Source organism: Uloborus diversus, unplaced genomic scaffold (genome assembly GCF_026930045.1).
Source record: "Uloborus diversus isolate 005 unplaced genomic scaffold, Udiv.v.3.1 scaffold_295, whole genome shotgun sequence".
Lineage (NCBI taxonomy): Eukaryota > Metazoa > Arthropoda > Arachnida > Araneae > Uloboridae > Uloborus > Uloborus diversus.
In genome coordinates, this window is record NW_026558456.1 from 23,610 (window position 1) to 42,513 (window position 18,904).

The window sequence follows — 18,904 nt, forward strand, 5'->3', positions numbered from 1 at the left end:
AGCTAAGGGGGGGTTTTTGGGGACAAACCCCCCCCCCCCCCGAAAAGTTAGTCTCAAAAAAAAAAAAAAGAGAGAAGAGAAAGAAAAAAAAAAGAAGGAAAAAATTCCAAGCGATTATATATATATATATATATATATATATATATATATATATATTTTATATATATATATATATATATATATATATATATATATATATATATAAAATATATATATATATATATATATATATATATATATATATATAAAATATATATATATATAAAAGAAGTAACCCCCCCCCCCCCCGAAAGTCGGGTCTAGCTACGCCACTGCATGTTGTGAACCAAAAATATACTGAAATAAAAATTATTATTAAAAAACCGTTGGTAGGTTAAAATAGATATATTTTTGATGAAATTAAAAACCATTGTTAAATGAATTGTTCCTTAAAGTTTTTACTGAAAAAGGCATGTGACCGAAAAGTTACACTTTTCGAAGAATGACGCTACAAAAACAGCTTGTTTTTGTTTGCCTCGTTAAGACTTAGAAAATGGATAACTAGAGAGTAACATCTTGGCCATTTGAACAGTGCATGGTTCTCACTTGATAAAAAGAAAACTTGAAGTGTCTTTCAAGAAGTTTCCCCAAAGACTTATTTATTTATTTTCAAGGATTCTACAACAAAATAAATAAATAAATAAAATTTTAAAGCACTTTCTTTGCACTTTCCAGTCACTGACATTTTAATACTTGATTGTATAGTTTTACAGGAGAAAAAAATGTTCTAATGTTGTCAAAAAACACTTAAATTGAAAAAACAAAAAAAACTAAAGATTTTTCATCACATTTCCTTTTTTTTTTCAATTACATCAGAAGAAAAAAACTATAACTAAATTATTTCCTCTTAACTAAGACAAATTCATTAACTCACCAGAGCCGCCCCAACAGCAATGCCAGCAAAACCTATCTATAGAAAATTTGAAAATAATTAGTTCTCGTTTATTTTTTTTTTTTTTTTTTTTTTTTTGCAAACACAGCAGCATGACACAAAAATAAATAAATCTATAAAATTTAAGAAATATTTTATAAACAATAAACCACAGAAACTAGTATTTAGAGAGTGCTTGATTTGCACAGACTAATTAAAAAAATAATAATTGCAACAACAAACGAAACAGCACAAGTCAATGTGAGCAGAGAAGTTTCAAGCTAAAACAAGGGTTCTCAACCTTTGAGGGTCTGCTCCCCCCTTGGAAAACTTTATTTTGATCATATTCTTATCAGAAACCATGAAATCAAATGACTTAAATCAACTAAAGGCCGTAGCCGGGTTTCTATGTTAAATCTGCCCTAGCTGCTTTTTCGATTCGCACTTGAGGAGTTATTTTGGTGTCAAACAAAAATAATTTAGCCAAATTTTGAGCTCTTTATCTCAAACGACCTTTCAGTTTTTCAAAAAAAATCTAGTTTTTTATATTTTATTTTTTCATATTAAAATTAAAAATTATTGAAAGGTATTTTTTTCCTCATCTTTAGGAACAAAATACATGAAAAATTGTTAGTCATAATTACAGTGCATGATTCTCACTTGTTACTTAGTCACGAAAAGCCAATTTTTGGTAACGGAAATAAAATTTCAGTATTTTTTTTTAAATACTTTTCTGAAAAGTATCACTTACTAAATTTTGTCAGAAAATGTCTTTTATGCTCCTCTACGCTCAGGATTTTTTTTTTTTTTTTTTTTTGAATTTTTTACTGTGGTGGAACAGTACCAAAAAAAGTTTAAAAGAGATTTTTTTCCATAATTTTGCATTTAAACAAATTTAAATAGTTTTCATTGCCAAAAAATTCATTTGAACTAAGTCAATGAAAAATTGTCTGCTGAGTAAAAAAAACTCATAAGAAATATTTTTTTTAAATCGAAAATACAATCTTACCAGAGAAAAAACATAAAGAAAACCATAAAAAAACTAAGATGTTTCATAAAGTTATTAGGAGTGTAAAAAAATGATTAAAGAGTTTTAAAATAAATACAGGAAAATCTGTGTGCAACAATACTGTCTATAACAATATTTTCCTTAGTCCCAGCAAAATGCCAGCAGCAATAATCAAACTGTCTACAACAATAACCTGTATATAGCAATATTTGTTTAGGTGCCACCAGTCCCCTTGTTATAGACAGGTTTTACTGTATTATTCAATGCTATAAATTGTACATAAAGACGATTATATAATTTGTTCATGCTATTTTGAATAATTTTTCAGTCTGGATCCCATAACGAGGGCCAATCCAGGTTTTTTTCCCTACTACCTATTTTTGTGAAAGTATGGCTTCAACATACTATTTTTGTGAAAGTCTTTCTTTTTTCTTTTCAACATTTAAAAGAACATCATAATTTTTGAAAAAAAAAAAAAAATTCAATCTAAAATTTTAGTTCAAAAAGTGTAAAAGTCATCTACTATTATTTCTAATTGGTTTTATTTTCGGAGGGGACACAAAAAACTTAAGAGATACTAAAAACACCATCGTATTTCAGTCCAATAGGCTTTGCACTTTGTACAATTCAGGAAAAATTGTCAGAAAAACCGCCTTTCTGAAACAGATGTCAAAAGATAGCGATAAAATTACGTAAATGCATTTTGGCGAAAAATTGGCTAAAAATGAGTAATTACACTATGAAATAATCGTTACTCAAGTAATTGTGCGGATAAATCAGCTTAGCATTTTATTTTATGAGTAAATTTTGTTTTTAGCAGAGAAACAAATTAAAATGCTCATCTTTGTGAAATTTTTGATTATTTATTATTGTTTTTGCGACTGCCAATTGTCAAAATTAGTTTTGTGAAGCTGTTGATTTTATTACTCAATTTTTGCGAAAGTACCAATTTTAAAATAGGATTTTTGTGAAGGTACCGGAAAACGGTAGTAAAATCAGTCTTATTGGGCCCTGCATAAAGACAAAAGTTTCGAATATTAAAGCAGGGTTGGGTTTTTTGCCGGCAAAAAGGTATTTTTGCCGGGACAGTGGAAAAAACCATGGCAAAAATGGAAAAAAACCGGCAAAAATGGAAAAACTGGCAAAAACTTAATTGCAAATAGAGTAGCATTACATTGTTAATCAAGAAATAGTGACAATATAATATAAATAATGCACTTTAATATTTTAGTTATGTCTCTCCATGTTACTTCTAATTTATAAGGTGAAAAATAAATTAAAAACAAATGTTGGGATTGCAAAACTTAAGATTTTAAATGTTTGTTAAAACAATTTTTTCAGAATGAGCCAATTCTTTCAATGCTAAAACAAGGAATATTTACTTAAGCTTAGTAAATTAATAAAAGGATTGAATTCTAATTATATATATATATATATATATATATATACATATATTTAATTAATCACTTTTTTTATCCCACTAAGATTTTTAAGCTATTTAATTAATAACAGAATATTTACTTGAGTATAGAAAAATATTAACTTTTCCTCACTAAAGAAATAATGCATTTTTTCTCACTTACGGGGAAAATGGATATAGCCAAGAGAAGAATTTAAAAAGGAGAAAAAAGAAAGCTGATCAATATGTGCATTCTATATTCACTCTACATTTAGTAATACTAGCTCACTCTACAGAAAATGGCAAAGCCTTTTATCAATTATCAGTAAGAAGTTACCCCTTTTCATTGCAAGTTAATTATTTGTCTTAGATGTTACAAACTGAAATTTTATGTTAATGTGTAAAAATTTAAAAGTAAAAATGCTCCATAACTTTAAAAGTAAGTTAAACCTTAATTTTTTTTAAACTATAAAAATAATTAAATTAAAATTTTATCAAAATCTTTTTATGCTTTTACTTTTATATAAGAGGAAAAAAAAACTGTCCGTAAGTTAACTCAAAATCTATTTTTGCCACTTTGGCAAAAACTGGCTAAAACCTATTTTTGCCGGGCGGTAAAAAACGTAGTTTTTTCCATTGTTTTTTCCGCCCCCGGCAAAAACTTGCCAACCCTGTATTAAAGTGATTTTTTTTTGGATTTAGACACCGTTTAACATAATTATTTTAAATAACTGACATTAGATACAATAATTTTCAACAATTTATGATGATTTTTTAAGTAAGGTTAGTCTTTGTCACTGTCTTCATCCACAACGACATTGACTTTTTCATCAATAAACAAACGACTCAATATTTCAAAAGGCTGTACCATTTTTGCCAAATATCGAGCATGAGAAAGAAATATATGATCGCAGCAATGTGTGGGCAGCATCCGACAGTGCGCCTACCACTAGCACAGTCACAACAATACCGAGTAATCCCACTGATGTCATACTCATCTGACTGATAATCAAGAAAGCAACGATGTGTTTTCAGAGCTCGTACTCAGTTTCAGAAATAAAATGAAGGAGTTTTGGAGGAGTTTTGAGGGAGTAAAATGAGATTTTGAAGGATGGAGTGTCATTAGATGATGTCGCACTTTTTTTCAGTATATTTGACCATCAGCACCCTTTATCACCAAGTGTCACACTTCACTCCAAATCTCTCCTTGTCACGTCATTATTTTTTACAAACATATTGTTACAATAACTGTGTGATGTCACTTTTTGTCACGCTCTCTCTTCCCCTTGTCACAATTTCATGAGCCCGTCTCCTCCTCAAAGCATGACATCACTCGTGAATGACCCTTTTTTACAATATCATAACTGCAATTAACTAAACAATTGTTTTTTTTTAACACAATCACTTAATGTAGTACATCTACTTATGTAGTTTTAAATATTTAAATAATAATTGGACAACCTGACTTTTGCTGCTGAGAGTGTGGTGGAGGAAAAAACAATAATCACAAAACTTGAAAAAATAGCCAAGCACCATTTAAGCATCTTTTACTTCACTTATGAAACACCTTATTTTTCTAATAAAAATTTCACCTTCAACTTTTGTGAATTAACTATGATCAATTTTTAAATCAAAAAAATAAATAAATAAAATAAATGCACGAAATGACTTCATTAAAATCGCTTTAGTGACGAAGTTAGTTGCCAATCGAAGTATTTTAAGTTTCTGTCATAGAGGAAGATTATGTAGTCTTGAACTAAAAAAGAAGGAGTTTTTAAGGAGTTAAAACCAAAATGAAGGAGTTTGAAGGGCCCTTCAAAATTTTTTTATAAATGAAGGAGTTTTGAAGGAGCGTACGAACCCTGGTTTTTGACTTTTTATGTCGCGATCTCACTTCAAGTTTCATAATATTAGGTGTGATTTTGACATAATGGAGTTTAATTGTTTCATCTTCATTCATCATCTCAGCTAAATATGATACAGCTTGAGACATTTGATTTTGACACATATTTTCAGTGTCATGCTCAATATTTGGCAAAAATAGTAAACCCTGCCAAAATATTGAGTCATTTGTTCATTGATGAAAAATTTGACGTAGTTGCAAATGAAGACTGACGAAGACTAACCAAACTTGAAAAACCATCATGAATTATTATATCAACTATCAGTTATTTAACATAATTATGTTAAACCGTGTCTAAATTATAACAAAGTTATCTTAATGTTAGCTTAAAGCTTTCATTTATTCATCGATGAAAAGTCAATGTCATTGTGAATGAAGACAGTGACAAAGACTAACCTTACTTAAAAAATCATCATAAATTGTTATATCAAGTGTCAGTTATTTAAAATAATTATGTTTAAACAGCGTCTAAATTATCATAAAGTTACTTTAATGCTTGAAACTTTTTTCCTCATTGGATCAAGACTGAAAAATTATTCCCTAGCATGGACAAATTATATAATTGTCTTTAAGTACAGTTTAGCACTGAATAATATTTATTTAAAATATCTTTAATCATTTTTTTTCTTACACTCCCAATAGCTTCATGAAGGACCTGTCTTTTTTTTTTTACGGTTTTCTTTACGTTTTTTTCTCTGGTAAGATAGTATTTTTGATTTAAAAAAAATCATTTTTTACGAGTTTTTTTACTCAGCAGACGATTTATTACCAACTTAGCTGAAATGAATTTTTTGGCACTAAAAAAATATTTAAATTTGTGTAAATGCAAAATTATGAAAAAAAATTACTTTTTAATTTTTTTCGTATTGTTCCCCCCCCGCTTCAAAAAATTCGAAAAAATGCCTGAGCGTAGAGGAGCATAAAAGACATTTTCTGACAAAATTTGAGTGACACTTTTCAGAAAAGCATTAAAAAATATACTTAAATTTTATTTCCGTTCTTTGCCCCCCTAGACACAAAAGTATAACTCTGCTCATGTGGCAGATACATAATTTTAAACTTTGTTCAGCTCTAAAAAAAATAAAAAAGAAAGACAAACTCACTTCTGTAATGGGCGTATCGATAACCCTCTTGTCGCCATATTTTTTCCACAGGCCTCGACTGACCTGTAATGAAATATAAATGCTCATTAGAGATGCAAGCATGCACATATACTACAGTAGAGAACCAATTACTTGGGATACACAGGACGATCGCTCATCCGGAAATCTGTATTCTCTGGGTTTTCTGGATTGTTATAAAGCAATATTTGCCGATTGTTCATAAAACCCAAGTTGCTATAAAAATTACTAAAGCATCTTAAATCATGAAGAAAACCGAAGAATTGCTTATAAATTTTGAAATGCTGAAAAATGACCTAAAAACTTAAAACCCCCCAAGCAGAATACTACTAAATTTGCGGGGTGCGTCGCAAAACAGATGCCTGAGCTGCAGAACAATTCTGTTCAAATGAGAGGAAAATTCGGACAAATTTTCTGCAGAAATTCTACAGATTTCTATGAAATTTCTGCAGATATTCTGCAAATATCTTTCAACTTAAGATAAAATTTTGCACAAATTCTGCAACGTTTTTTTGATTAAATTAGAAGAAAATGTAAAAATTTTTGGAAATTACGATAATTCGGCAGAAAGCTCGCCAAAAATGTTGAATTCGATAAATCATCTGTTTAAACATTAGATTTACTTTGAACTTAAAGAAAACAGCAAAATTTGTACAAAGTTCTATCTCGAGTTGGAAGATATTTGTAGAGTAGAAAATCGGCAGTTTTTGTAGATTTTCAGCAGAAATTTCATATTGCAAATAATATAAAAAGATCCCAATTTTTTTAAAGTTTTTGGTTCCCCTTTTAATTACTTTTTTCCTAAATTCTAATTTTTTAGCTGCAATTTTCTCCAAAAATTTATGTTTTGGAAACATGTCAACAATGAAACACGTCCATATCACCAAAATTGTTGTTCTCGTTTGAGTTTTTCCATATTCAATCCTTTTGCATCCTGAAAATATTTCAATTATTCAGTAAGTTTTGAAGTTTTTCATCATTTGCAACCCTAACTCGACGCATTTTGTTTATTATTTTAGTAATTTATTAACTTGTTAGCATTATTTTTAAATTCTCCTCCATGCCATGTAAAATTAACCAAAAAAATAGTAATTTGACACCTAGCTTCGAATTTTTATAAATTTTTGTATCTTTGTTTTTTTTTATGCATTTTAGAATGCATATAAAATATTTTTGGAGAATTTCAATCGGTTTAGATTTCACAGAAATATGTAGCAGCAGTGAAGTTTTAAAACTAAAAAAAAAACCTCCATTATGAAACGATTTATATTTAAGGTGATCAATTTATGGAAAGATCACGTTGATTGCCTGTGTATTCAATGCTTGAAGTACTTGCAGAACAATTTTGATCAAATGATTTTACGTTTCAGAACATTCTCAAGTATTCTGCTTTGGGGCTTAAAACATTCACTAGAACAAAAAAAAAAGAGTTTTCACCGCACTAACCGATAATAAATGTTTTAAAACAAAGAGCAAAATGCAAGAAATGTGCTTATGAACTAAAATGGGCGATTTTTTATTATTTAGGAAAGCGGTCGTTTTTGTAAACATTTTTTTAAGGGTTTCGTTTTCGCAATTGTGATACAGTATAACTTCGATTTTAACGATTTCCTCAGTTCAATGATACATTTCACTGGTCTGGATTTGATTGCATTGAATGTCTATACTTCTCGATTTAACGATAACTTTTTCCAGTTTGACAATCATTAAATCAGGGTTATACTGTAGTAACGTACAACTACAGTCGAGCCTCCATATATCGAACTTCCACAGATCAAAATGTTCTATATATCGAAATCCCAGCAAATTTCAATGTTCATTACATAGAAAAATTGTTTCTATTTATCAAAAAAATCCTCTATGTATCGAAATTTTTTTCGAGAAATTCGTAGATTTTTTTTTCCACTTTAGACTGTTTGTCTCATGAAAAATGAAGGTAAGGAAGAAAATTATGTTTACTAAAGGTTGCTAAGAAACTCATGAGAAATCTGGGTTTGAGGGGTGCGTAGATAGGTCGTTGTTCCGTTCTGGAGTTCTTAAATTGCTCAAGTTTATTTCAAATCTTAGTTGTAACCAGTAGCACTGGAAAATCAGTTTCAAGTTATCCTTTGATTATCATTCCTAGTCTTTTTAGCTGCAGTAAAAATCATTCAAATTAAGTAGATTAATTTTTTTACTTTTCTCTCGATTACATTGTCAAAAACGAAAATCCCCTCATGTTGCAAATCAAGTTGAACTGCCGAAGAATGAAGATGTATGCAGGCACAAAAATGTAATTTCTGTTCATTTTTCAGTTATTAACTTACGTTTAATCCGATGCTCGTATAAATTAGAAATTGGGTTTCATGCACAAAAATTAGCTTTAATTTTAATGTTTTTAGTAGATTTATAGGATAAAATAAGATTGTTTCTATCTATCGAAATTTCTATATATCGAATTTTTTTCCGGCAATTTGCTACTTCGATATATGGAGGTCCGACTGTAATTAAAATATCATTGGCTCTGTCATTAACTGTTTTCACAAATATGAATTCGTGGTGGAAAGCACTGACCTTGTAGGCTCCGTCATACATGGCCACTTCCTCCCCCAGCAGAAAGACCCTCTCGTCTCTCTCCATCTCTTCGTCCATGGCCGCATTGAGGGCATCTCTGACCATCACCTTGCACACACAGACACAACAAATTAAACAAATGCCCTTGTCATCATACTCATCGGAACAGATAAAACATTGAGGAAAAATGACAGTCATTTTCAATCGAAAAAAGTAAGACCATAGAAAAATGACTCCTTTAAATGTAAGACAAATGATTAGGTGGTTTAAAAAATACACGTTAAAAAAATGTTTTCTTCTAGATAATGGGGTACCCCTCCCATATTTTTAGACTTGTGGATAGTAATATTCTAGAAGAATTTTAACTTCCTATTTCAACGAAAAGAGGGTGCTCAACCCCCTCCCCCCGAACTTCACATGCATGGTGAGGGAAGTTAAAGAATACATTGAACTGAAAAAAACAATGCTGCATATTATAATATACAAGCATATATGCATTGCAATAAAATGATTATTTACAAAAAAACAGCTGGAGAAATTAAATGTTTCTAAACGTGTGGTATTTTCTATGCGACGGCTCATGTTAAAGTGAGGGGTCATTGAGCACCCTCTTAAAATTTAAGTCAGAAGCTAAAACTTTTACAGCATAATACTATTGGTAAGTCTAAAAAACATAGGGGGTGGCCTACACTATAATTTTTTTTTTGAACCACTTTAGTGCCCATATGTGAGATACGGGGGGGGGGGGGCTCCGGCTGCCCGATCACTTCCAAAAGTCAAAGGGTCTTGCCCCTGCACTTTTCAGAATCGAAAATTAACGATCAATCCAAAAATAATTTTTTTACCTAGTGGATTTGATTTATTGCACGAATGTAAAAACCAAATTTTCACAAGTCCAAATAAATAGGAATTTTCAATGTTTTTATTTCATAAAAATTCATTTTTTCAACCAATTTTTAGGGAAAAAAAAACAGCTTGAGGGTCCTTCTCTAAAGCTCTTTTTATCATTTCAGCATCACTTTTGAACCCCCCACTTTATTGGTGCACCCAGCTCCCTATATGTCTCATATCAGGGTGGGCTATGAAGAGTTATACGTTTCAAGGCTTTAATTTAAAGCAGAAAAAAAAATTATGTTCTTCTTCAGTTTACTAAGTAATAAAAGTAAAATTCATAAAACGTTTCAGTTTTTAAAATCGACCCACTTTTAGTCACTTTAAGGAAATTTATTCTTGTTTTCTTCAGAGGATGAGTGGAAAAATTTTATCTCAAGTACATTGTCATAATTCTATATGTAAAATTAATGAAGATTAAAATTAGAAAAAATTTTAATTAAAGAAGGTTTTCACAATGGCCATTCATTACTGTTTTGAAAGATATCCGTGTTCCGAACTTTATTTTTAAAAAATGACTCACAATGTCTACCAATATCTAGAGAGAGGAATGAGTGCTCTTTATCGGTGCTCACAAGAGATGATAAAAAACATTGTACGACAGTCATTTATCTGGACAGGTCAGGACCGAAAGAATCGAAACCCAGATATCCAAGCAATATTGATAATTAACCGAAACAAATTCTTAAATATGCAAAATTGTTTATTTATCCCAATGAAAAAAAAAAAATGCTTTCTAACCAGGGCCCAATACAGGCTGATTTTGCTACCGTTTTTCGGTACCTTCACAAAAATCTTATTTTAAAATCGGTACTTTCACAAAAATCAAGTAATAAAATCAGTAGTTTCACAAAAACATCGAAAATTTCGCAAAAATTCGCATTTTAACATATAAAATTTGTTTCCTGTTTAAAACAAAATATACTCATAAAATAAAATTATAAGCAGGTTTATAAGAACAATCGCTCAAACAGAAACCTTTTTGTGGTATTTTGACTCATTTTTAGCTGTTTCACACCAAAGTGTATTTATGCAATATTATCGCAATCTTTAAACATCTGTCTTAAGGAACCGTTTTTCTCATAATTTCCTATATTGTACACAGTACATAGACCATTAGCTGAAATTACGATGGTATTTTCGTACTTCTTAGGTCTTCAGCCCCCCCCCCTCCCCCCCCCCAAAAAAAAAGAAACCTGTTAAAATAATACTAGATGACATTTACACTTTTCGAACTAAAATTTCACTTGTTCCACTACTTGCGTCTAAAAATTCACAAAAACAATGCTGATAAAAAAAATCTTTCACAAAAATAGAATGATGCAATACTTTCACAAAAATAGGTAGCGAGAAAAAATCCTGGATTGACCCCCTGCTAACAAAATGACACGGAATTGTATATTGTCTACTTTACAGCAAACTACAGACTCCCCGAAGAAGATCCTTATTTGAGACGCTACCTCCAAATAGCCAGGGCAGTTATCTCTGCACATGGCACAATTTGAAGAAAGTCCATGGACATAGCAACCAACAAACTATTGTATACAATACATTACATTGTGCAAAAATAGTTTTCTCACATCATTTCTTAACAAAGAATAAGTTTCAGTCTTCAGTTTCGAACATCTCTCGGATAATGAAATAACCCGCATATACTTTTTTATGGCAAATTGGCTATCATTTCAGTGGACTCGACTGATCGTAATTTAAATTATTATTTATACGAATATAAAAAACATCCAAGCATTCACGTCGACATCTTGAATTAAAATTATGTTTTCGAATCCCGAAATGCAATGCAGGATACACTCCCGAGAACCACTGGATATATTCCATATACCGTAATTTCCGGAAGAAACGCCGCATCGGCGTAATCGCCGCACCCCCCAAAAAGTCTATCGGGGGGAAGAAAAATGCTCAGAATCGCCGCATCACCGTAATCGCCGCGGCTAAAATTGCCGTGAACCATGTGATTATGTTATTATTAAGACACTTTAGACAATATAAAAAACTAGAAAAAGCACGCTTTTGCAACAAAATGATACAAAAAGTAAATAAATAAGTTTTGGATGATAAGAACGTATCATATTAAACAAAAAAAAATCGACAACCTACCTTTTTATCCATATAAGTTAATCACAACTAAGCAAAAACTGCATGAAACAGTGAAATATCGAAAGAGAACATTTATTAACATATAAAGCAATCAATAAATCATAAAATAAATACAAAACTATAAATAAATATTAATCATAATCGTCAAAATCCTTCAAAGTCTGACTCTTCACTGACAGAAAAAAGATAATTACAGAACAGTTCATCATCAATGTCACAATCATCTAAATCCTCATCACTTTCATCACCATCGTTTTGAACACTTGATGAGGACGAGCTTTTCTCATAAATTCCTGCCGCGGTAAACCCCGACAGGATCCGCCGATACTTTAACAGCATTCCAGGCATTGTTTACCCATTGGGCAACTTCCTCATATGTTGCGGAACGCATCTTCCCGCTTTTTGTGAAAGTATGGAGGCCATCGCTCATCCATTTCTCCCACTGCTTTCGAATTTCACCCTTAAAAGCTTTATTCACTGAAATGTCTAGAGGTTGCAGAATTTTTGTCAACCCGCCAGGGATTATGCCTAAACTTGTTGAAAGTTTCTTGCAATGGGTTTTAACAGAGTCCATTACGTGGGAGCGCATTGAGTCCATTATTAGCAACCCCTTGGGTTGAAAAAAGGAACCTTTCCGGCGCTGATACACTCTTTCAAGCCACCGATGCATGACGTCTTCGCACATCCACCCTTTCTCATTTGCGCAGATCTCTACGCCGGAAGGGAAATTCCCTTTTGGAAGAGTTTTCCGCTTGAAGATAAGGAGCGGCTTTAACTTATCGCCGTTAGCCGCACAAGCCAAACAGCACGTGAAGACGGTTTTCTCGTGGCCTGTAGTCGTGATGGACACCGTTTGTACCCCTGTTCGATCCACAGTCTTATTGGGTGGACAGTCGAAGCTAAGGGGTACTCTCGTCCATATTAAACACTTGTGAGGGAAGAAGTGGATTTCCCTCAATTTTTTTCACGCACGTACCTCAAGAAAGTTTCTTTCTTCACTTCCCAATCGCTTGGCAGCTTTTGTCCCACAGTAGTTTTAGCACGAACTGAAATTTTTTTTCGTTTCATAAATCGATAACACCAGCAAGGTCCGCCAACAAAATTTTCGATGTTCATCTCGCGAGCTAAGACCTTCGCGTGTAATCGTATCTTAATTGTAGAGACGGGCAATCCATCTTCCCGTTGCCCTCATGATCCATTTTTTCCAGTGCGTCCTCCCAGTGCAGGCCACATGACAGTACCGGTTCTTTTCGCCCTTTTAATTTGGGCATGCTCTCCAAATCTTTTTTCTCCGCTCGCCACCGACGAACGCACCGCTCGTCAACTTCGAATTCTCGTGCGGCAGCTCTGTTTCCAATAACTTCCGCTCGGGAAACAACACTCAACTTAAAGTTTGCGGTGTAGCTTTTTGTAGCGCTTGGGAGCCATAATTAAGCGAAAGCAAGAGCAAGAAAATATAGAAAGAATAAGCACGTTGCACGTGTCGCAATTGCGGATCTTCAAATTTTGCAAAATATCCGGTCGAAGTAGCAGTTAAGAAATTTTAGATGGCCAGCTTGTTTGGCGAGGATGGCAAGATGCCAAGTGCAGGGAAAACGTTGAGATCCGTGTTTTTTCGTCCTTGAACGACGGAATCGTGCTTGCGTTAGCGATTTAGAAACGGGAGGGGAGAATGGCTGAATGATAAACTGAGCGGCGTGAAAAAAAAAATGTTGATCACAATCGCCGCATTCGCAGAAACGCCGCACATCAAAAAATTTAACTTTTAAACACGTAAGCGCCGCGGCGCGTTCTACCGGAAATTACGGTACCTAACCAGGGGCCAATCCAGGATTTTTTTCTCGCTACCTATTTTTGTGAAAGTATTGCATCATTCTATTTTTGTGAAAGTTTTTTTTTTTTATCAGCATTGTTTTTGTGAACTTTTAGAGGCATCCTAATTTTTGTAAAAGAGAAGTAGAACAAGTGAAATTTTAGTTCGAAAAGTGTAAATGTCATCTAGTATTATTTTTAACAGGTTCCTTTTTTGGGAGGGGGAGCTAAAAACCTAAGAAGTACCAAAAATACAGTCGTAATTTCAGCTTAACAGGCTATGTACTGTGTACAATATAGGAAATTATGAGAAAAACGGTTCCCCCAAAACAGATGTTGAAAGATTGCGATAATATTCATAAATACACTTTGGTCAGAAACAGCTAAAAATGAGTTAAAATACCACAAAAATGTTGCTGTTTAAGCAATTGTTCATATATACCTGCTTAGAATTTTATTTTATGAGTAAATTTTGTTTTAAAACAGAGAAACAAATTTTATATTTTAAAATAGGAATTTTTGTGAAATTTTGGATGTTTTTGTGAAGCTACTGATTTTATTACTTGATTTTTGTGAAAGTACCGATTTCAAAACAAAATTTTTTGTGAAGGTACCAAAAAACGGTAGCAAAATCAGCCTGTATTAGGCCCTGATAACATATTTTCTAGAGATAATTAGATATATTCTAAAGGCATAGTTCAGCGTCTATTATCAGATATAGTCCAGTTTTTATTAAATATATCTCAAAAAGCATTGCCATATATATAGGTTCCAGAAATCATTCAGAGCTCCCAACTTTTGAAAAACTAAATTAGTAGCAGGGTCTTGAGCGGGGGGGGGGGGGAGCAAAACGGAAAATTCAGTTATGGATGCAACAGACGCAATGAATAGTTTTCGTAAAAACTTTAGAACAGGGCAAGTAACATTTTACTCTGAAAAAAAATACTAAAAAAAAAATTTAGTTTTTTTTTTTTTTGGTTCCATTTATTCTGGTAAATTTTTCAGGGGGCAAATCCAGGATTTTTTTCTCACTACCTATTTTTTGTGAAAGTACTGTATCAATAATCTATTTTTGTGAAAGTTCTTTTTATTAGCATTGTGTTTGGGATCTTTCAAAGGCACATTCTAATTTCTGTTAAGAAAATTAGAGCAATTTAAATGGTAGTTGTAAAGGTTCAAATGTCGTTTACTATTATTTTTGAAGTTTTTTTTTCTTGGGGGGGGGGGGGCTAAGAGGTAGGGAAATTACCATTGTATCTCAGCTCAATAGGCTTTGTACTGTGTACAATTCAGAAATTATCATCCCCCAAAACTAATGCTACGTTGCGTAAATGCAATTTGGTGAAAAACAGTTAAAAATGAGTTTAATACTATGAAAAAGTTGTTACCTAAGCGATTGTTCATATAAATCATCTTAGTGTTTCATTTTATGAATAACCTGTGTTTTTAAAACAGAAAAACAAGTTTTCTATTTTAAAATACAGATTTTTGTAAAAGTTTCGATTTTTCAATATTGTTTCTAGAATGTCCCGATTTTTAAAGATAGTTTTGTGAAGCTGCTGATTTTATAACTTCATTTTTGTGAAAGTACCGGTTTTAAAATAGGATTTTTGTGAAGGTACCGAAAAAAACTGTTAGTAAAATCAAGGCCTGTATTGGGCCCTGTTTCTTTTGCTTATTTTTTAATCGACATTTATAATTTTTTAAAAAATGGAAATATTATGTAAATGATTATAATATAGATATTTAATGACTGAAATTTTTTCTGTGATGATAAAAAAAAGAAAAGAAGAAAATTGTTGGTTTTGGGCACGCTTTCGTAGCATCGTAGTTCAAGGCTGTAGTTCGTAGAAACTAAGATTTTCCGTAGCAGTTAGCAGCTCTGGTTATATTCCAAACCCCATTGGATATATTTCAGATCAGTTGGTAGTTTAATTAATCTTAGAAAAAATAAAATCAAAGGACACTCAACTACGGTCATGTGGGGGAAATAAGCTGTGATTTCTCAAAGTAATTTAAATTCTACAAATTAGATCAGGGCCCAATACGGGCTGATTTTTGCTACCGTTTTTTCGGTACCTTCACAAAAATCTTATTTTGAAATTGGTACTTTCCACAAAAATCAAGTAATAAAATCAGCAGCTTCACAAAAACATCGAAAATTTCACAAAAACTTGCATTTTAAAATATAAAATTTGTTTCCCCCCGTTTAAAACAAAATATACTCATAAAATAAAATTATAAGCAGGTTTCAATCGCTTAAATAGAAACCTTTTTGTAGTATTTTAAGTAATTTTTATCTGTTTCACACCAAAGTGTACAACACTATCGCAATCTTTAAACATCTGTCTTAAGGAACCGTTTTTCTTCATAATTTTCTATATTGTACACAGTACACCAGACCATTAAGCTGAAATGACAATGGTATTTTTCGTACTTCTTAGGTTTTCAGCCTTCCCCCCCCCCCCCCCAAAAAAAACGAAACCTGTTAAAAATAATGCTAGATGACATTTACACACTTTTCAAACTAAAATTTCACTTGTTCCACTACTTCTTTTACAAAAATTAGGATGCGTCTAAAATTTCACAAAAACAATGCTGATTAAAAAAGAACTTTCCCCACAAAAATAGAATGATGCAATACTTTCACAAAAATAGGGTAGCGAGAAAAAAAATCCTGGATTTGTGCCCCTGTACATTCAGATCAGAGGGACGGATAAAGGAATTTCTACTGTATTTATTTACGAAAGATCTCCCCCTTCCTTTTTCTAGTCAACAAATAAAATGAGGCTACTCTCTGAACAAAAACTTTAACATAACAATCAAATCCATTACCTGAGCTGAATGCTGACTACTGGTAGAGAAAGACGCTAAGGCAGGAACCTATAAAAAAAAGGAGAAATTTGAACCTACTTCAAAATTCATTCTTGAATAAAATCAAATTATAATCAGAAGTTAAAGTTTATCAAACAAAATGAATCATTTCACCAAACCTAAAAAGGTATAACTTTGATATACCCCCCCAAAAATTACGCGCCAAATCTGGCACTCCCCTACGAACTTTTTAGGGTTGCTGTTACTTATTTTGGTGTTGCTAATTTAGGTTTTTTCAGCTTTTAGGTTTTTGCTGTTGCCAAATTTAGTATTTTCTTGTATTTTGTACCATTTTTTGAGTGATTTTTTTTTTGAAAGTTTTGTGGCAACAATTTTTGGATTTCATATATGTTTTAGCGCCATTTCTTTGTGAAGCGATCAAGCAGATTCTGACTTACTGTATTTTGCCGCAAATCTGGCTGTATTTTTTTTCTACTAATTATTTTTATCTTTTAGCTTTCAATATGCCTACTATATATAGTGTTGTTGAAAACCAGGTATTTAGCGCCAACGCCAAAAACAGGTATTTTGCTTGGCGAGGATAAAAGTCGCCAAATTTCTGATTTGGGGGGGGGGGGGGGTACATCAAAGTAGATCCCAAAAATGTTTTAAGAGTTCCAAAACATTTTCAGACACAGAAAAAAAAAACTATGATGTAAATGTTAACGGTTTCGAAGTAGGTTTGAGTGAAGAATTCATGAATTTCAGAAACAAGATTACTGTAATGCCTCACTGAATTCCTCCCCATTTGTCCCAGTTAACATGCTGTAAGAAATTTAAAAAATACCTATTATGACTTTCAAAGATGTCTATGAAATCAATCAATGTTAAAATGTAACATTAATAAAGTCGAATTTAATAACAACAAAAAAACGGAAGTTTTTTAACAAATGGGGTCGTTTTGTTTAATGAATAGGAAAATATTTTACAGGCACTTCGATAATACACTCAAAACAAACATAAAAATTATAATTTATTAACAATTTGAATTTTAATGGTCTAAACTTTGAGTTTTATACTTGTAAATAACACAGTAATGTAAAAATATTTACGATATTTTCATATTTTATATGTATTGATTTATATATTGCCTAAACCTGACAATGTTTTCACCGAGTCAATAGAAGAAAAGCATCTAATTTTCTGTCCGAAAAATTTCGAATTATCATCTAAAACATAAATCAAAATAACGAATGATTTCAAAAATTGATATAAAATAGATCTATCCGTGTTTTGAGTGCTGAAAGATTTAGCAGAAATTGGTTGGGCAGACAACATTTATCAGTAACAACTCTCACATTGAAAAAAATAAAAAAGATATTTGAAGAAAAAGGAGGAAACAGCATATAAAGCTCGTTAAAGTATTCACTACACATTAATATACCTTTGAAAAGTTAGTTCTTTTGGAAAAAGACTGGTTTAAGGAACGAAAAATTAATTTTCGGCACAAATCCATGGTTAAAGGTCTCACCGCGCCGTCCTTCCTAGATGTTGCCAATCTTTATTTACTATCCTTCGTATTAAATGCAAACTCAGTTTTAAGAACAACAGCAGCAGACTGTGGCATTTGAGGGCTCCTCTTCATTAGTGTAGGTCAATAAAGGTCAAACTAGTAATAACACACTGCGATGCGAAACTGTACTTGGATACGTGGAACTCAACTTGCTCGAGGGTTCTTTCGTCAAAAAAAATAATAACTGATTTAAGTTTAATATTAAAAAATTAATTTGAATTTTGACATCTTGAATTCAAATTATGTTTTTCGCAATCACGAGTGTGTGTACATAGGCGTGTGTGTTTGTGTGGGGGGGTATGTGTTTGTATGTAGGGTTATGTGTGTGTAGGGGGCATATGTGTTTGTGTCTATGTGCAGGCATGAATGTGTGGGTAGTTGTGTGTATGCGTGTGCATATGTTTTTGTGTGTGTATGTGTGGGTGTCTGTATGTGTGCGTGTGTGAATGTGTTTGTGCGTGCGTGTGTGTGTAGTTGTGTATGTATGCGCGTGTGTGTAGGACATGGATGCAACCTGGAGACGGCTTTCGCTATAGGAGCAGCACCGTGAGGAGCCGGTCGACGGTGATGGTGCGGAGGGTGGCGGTGGGAAAAATCAAAGGAACACCAAAAACAGTCAAGTTAGAACAATAAGCAATCGTGATCCCAGATAGCATGCTCACTTGCGGCAAGTTTGATTTTTTCTTGATATTATCTTGTTGTGTCAAACTTGACGTGACTCGTTAGCGGCAGACTTTCAGCAAGTTGGGCGCCACCACCGTAAACTACTCTTGCAAACGCTTGTTTGATGAACACTTGTTTCAA

General features: G+C 32.4%; 1 protein-coding gene across 1 annotated transcript in view; it reads right to left on the reverse strand.

Annotated features, from left to right (window-relative positions):
- Window positions 1–18,088, reverse strand: part of LOC129233258 (pyruvate dehydrogenase E1 component subunit beta, mitochondrial-like) — a gene marked incomplete at its 3' end in the record, with an annotated part of 39,013 nt that extends 20,925 nt beyond the window's left edge. The window contains 5 exon segments of the mRNA XM_054867310.1: window positions 914–949; window positions 6,325–6,387; window positions 8,896–9,003; window positions 16,549–16,596; window positions 17,972–18,088. Of these exon segments, the coding sequence (XP_054723285.1) occupies window positions 914–949; window positions 6,325–6,387; window positions 8,896–9,003; window positions 16,549–16,596; window positions 17,972–18,043 (327 nt within the window).
- Between the last annotated feature and the right edge of the window lie 816 nt (window positions 18,089–18,904).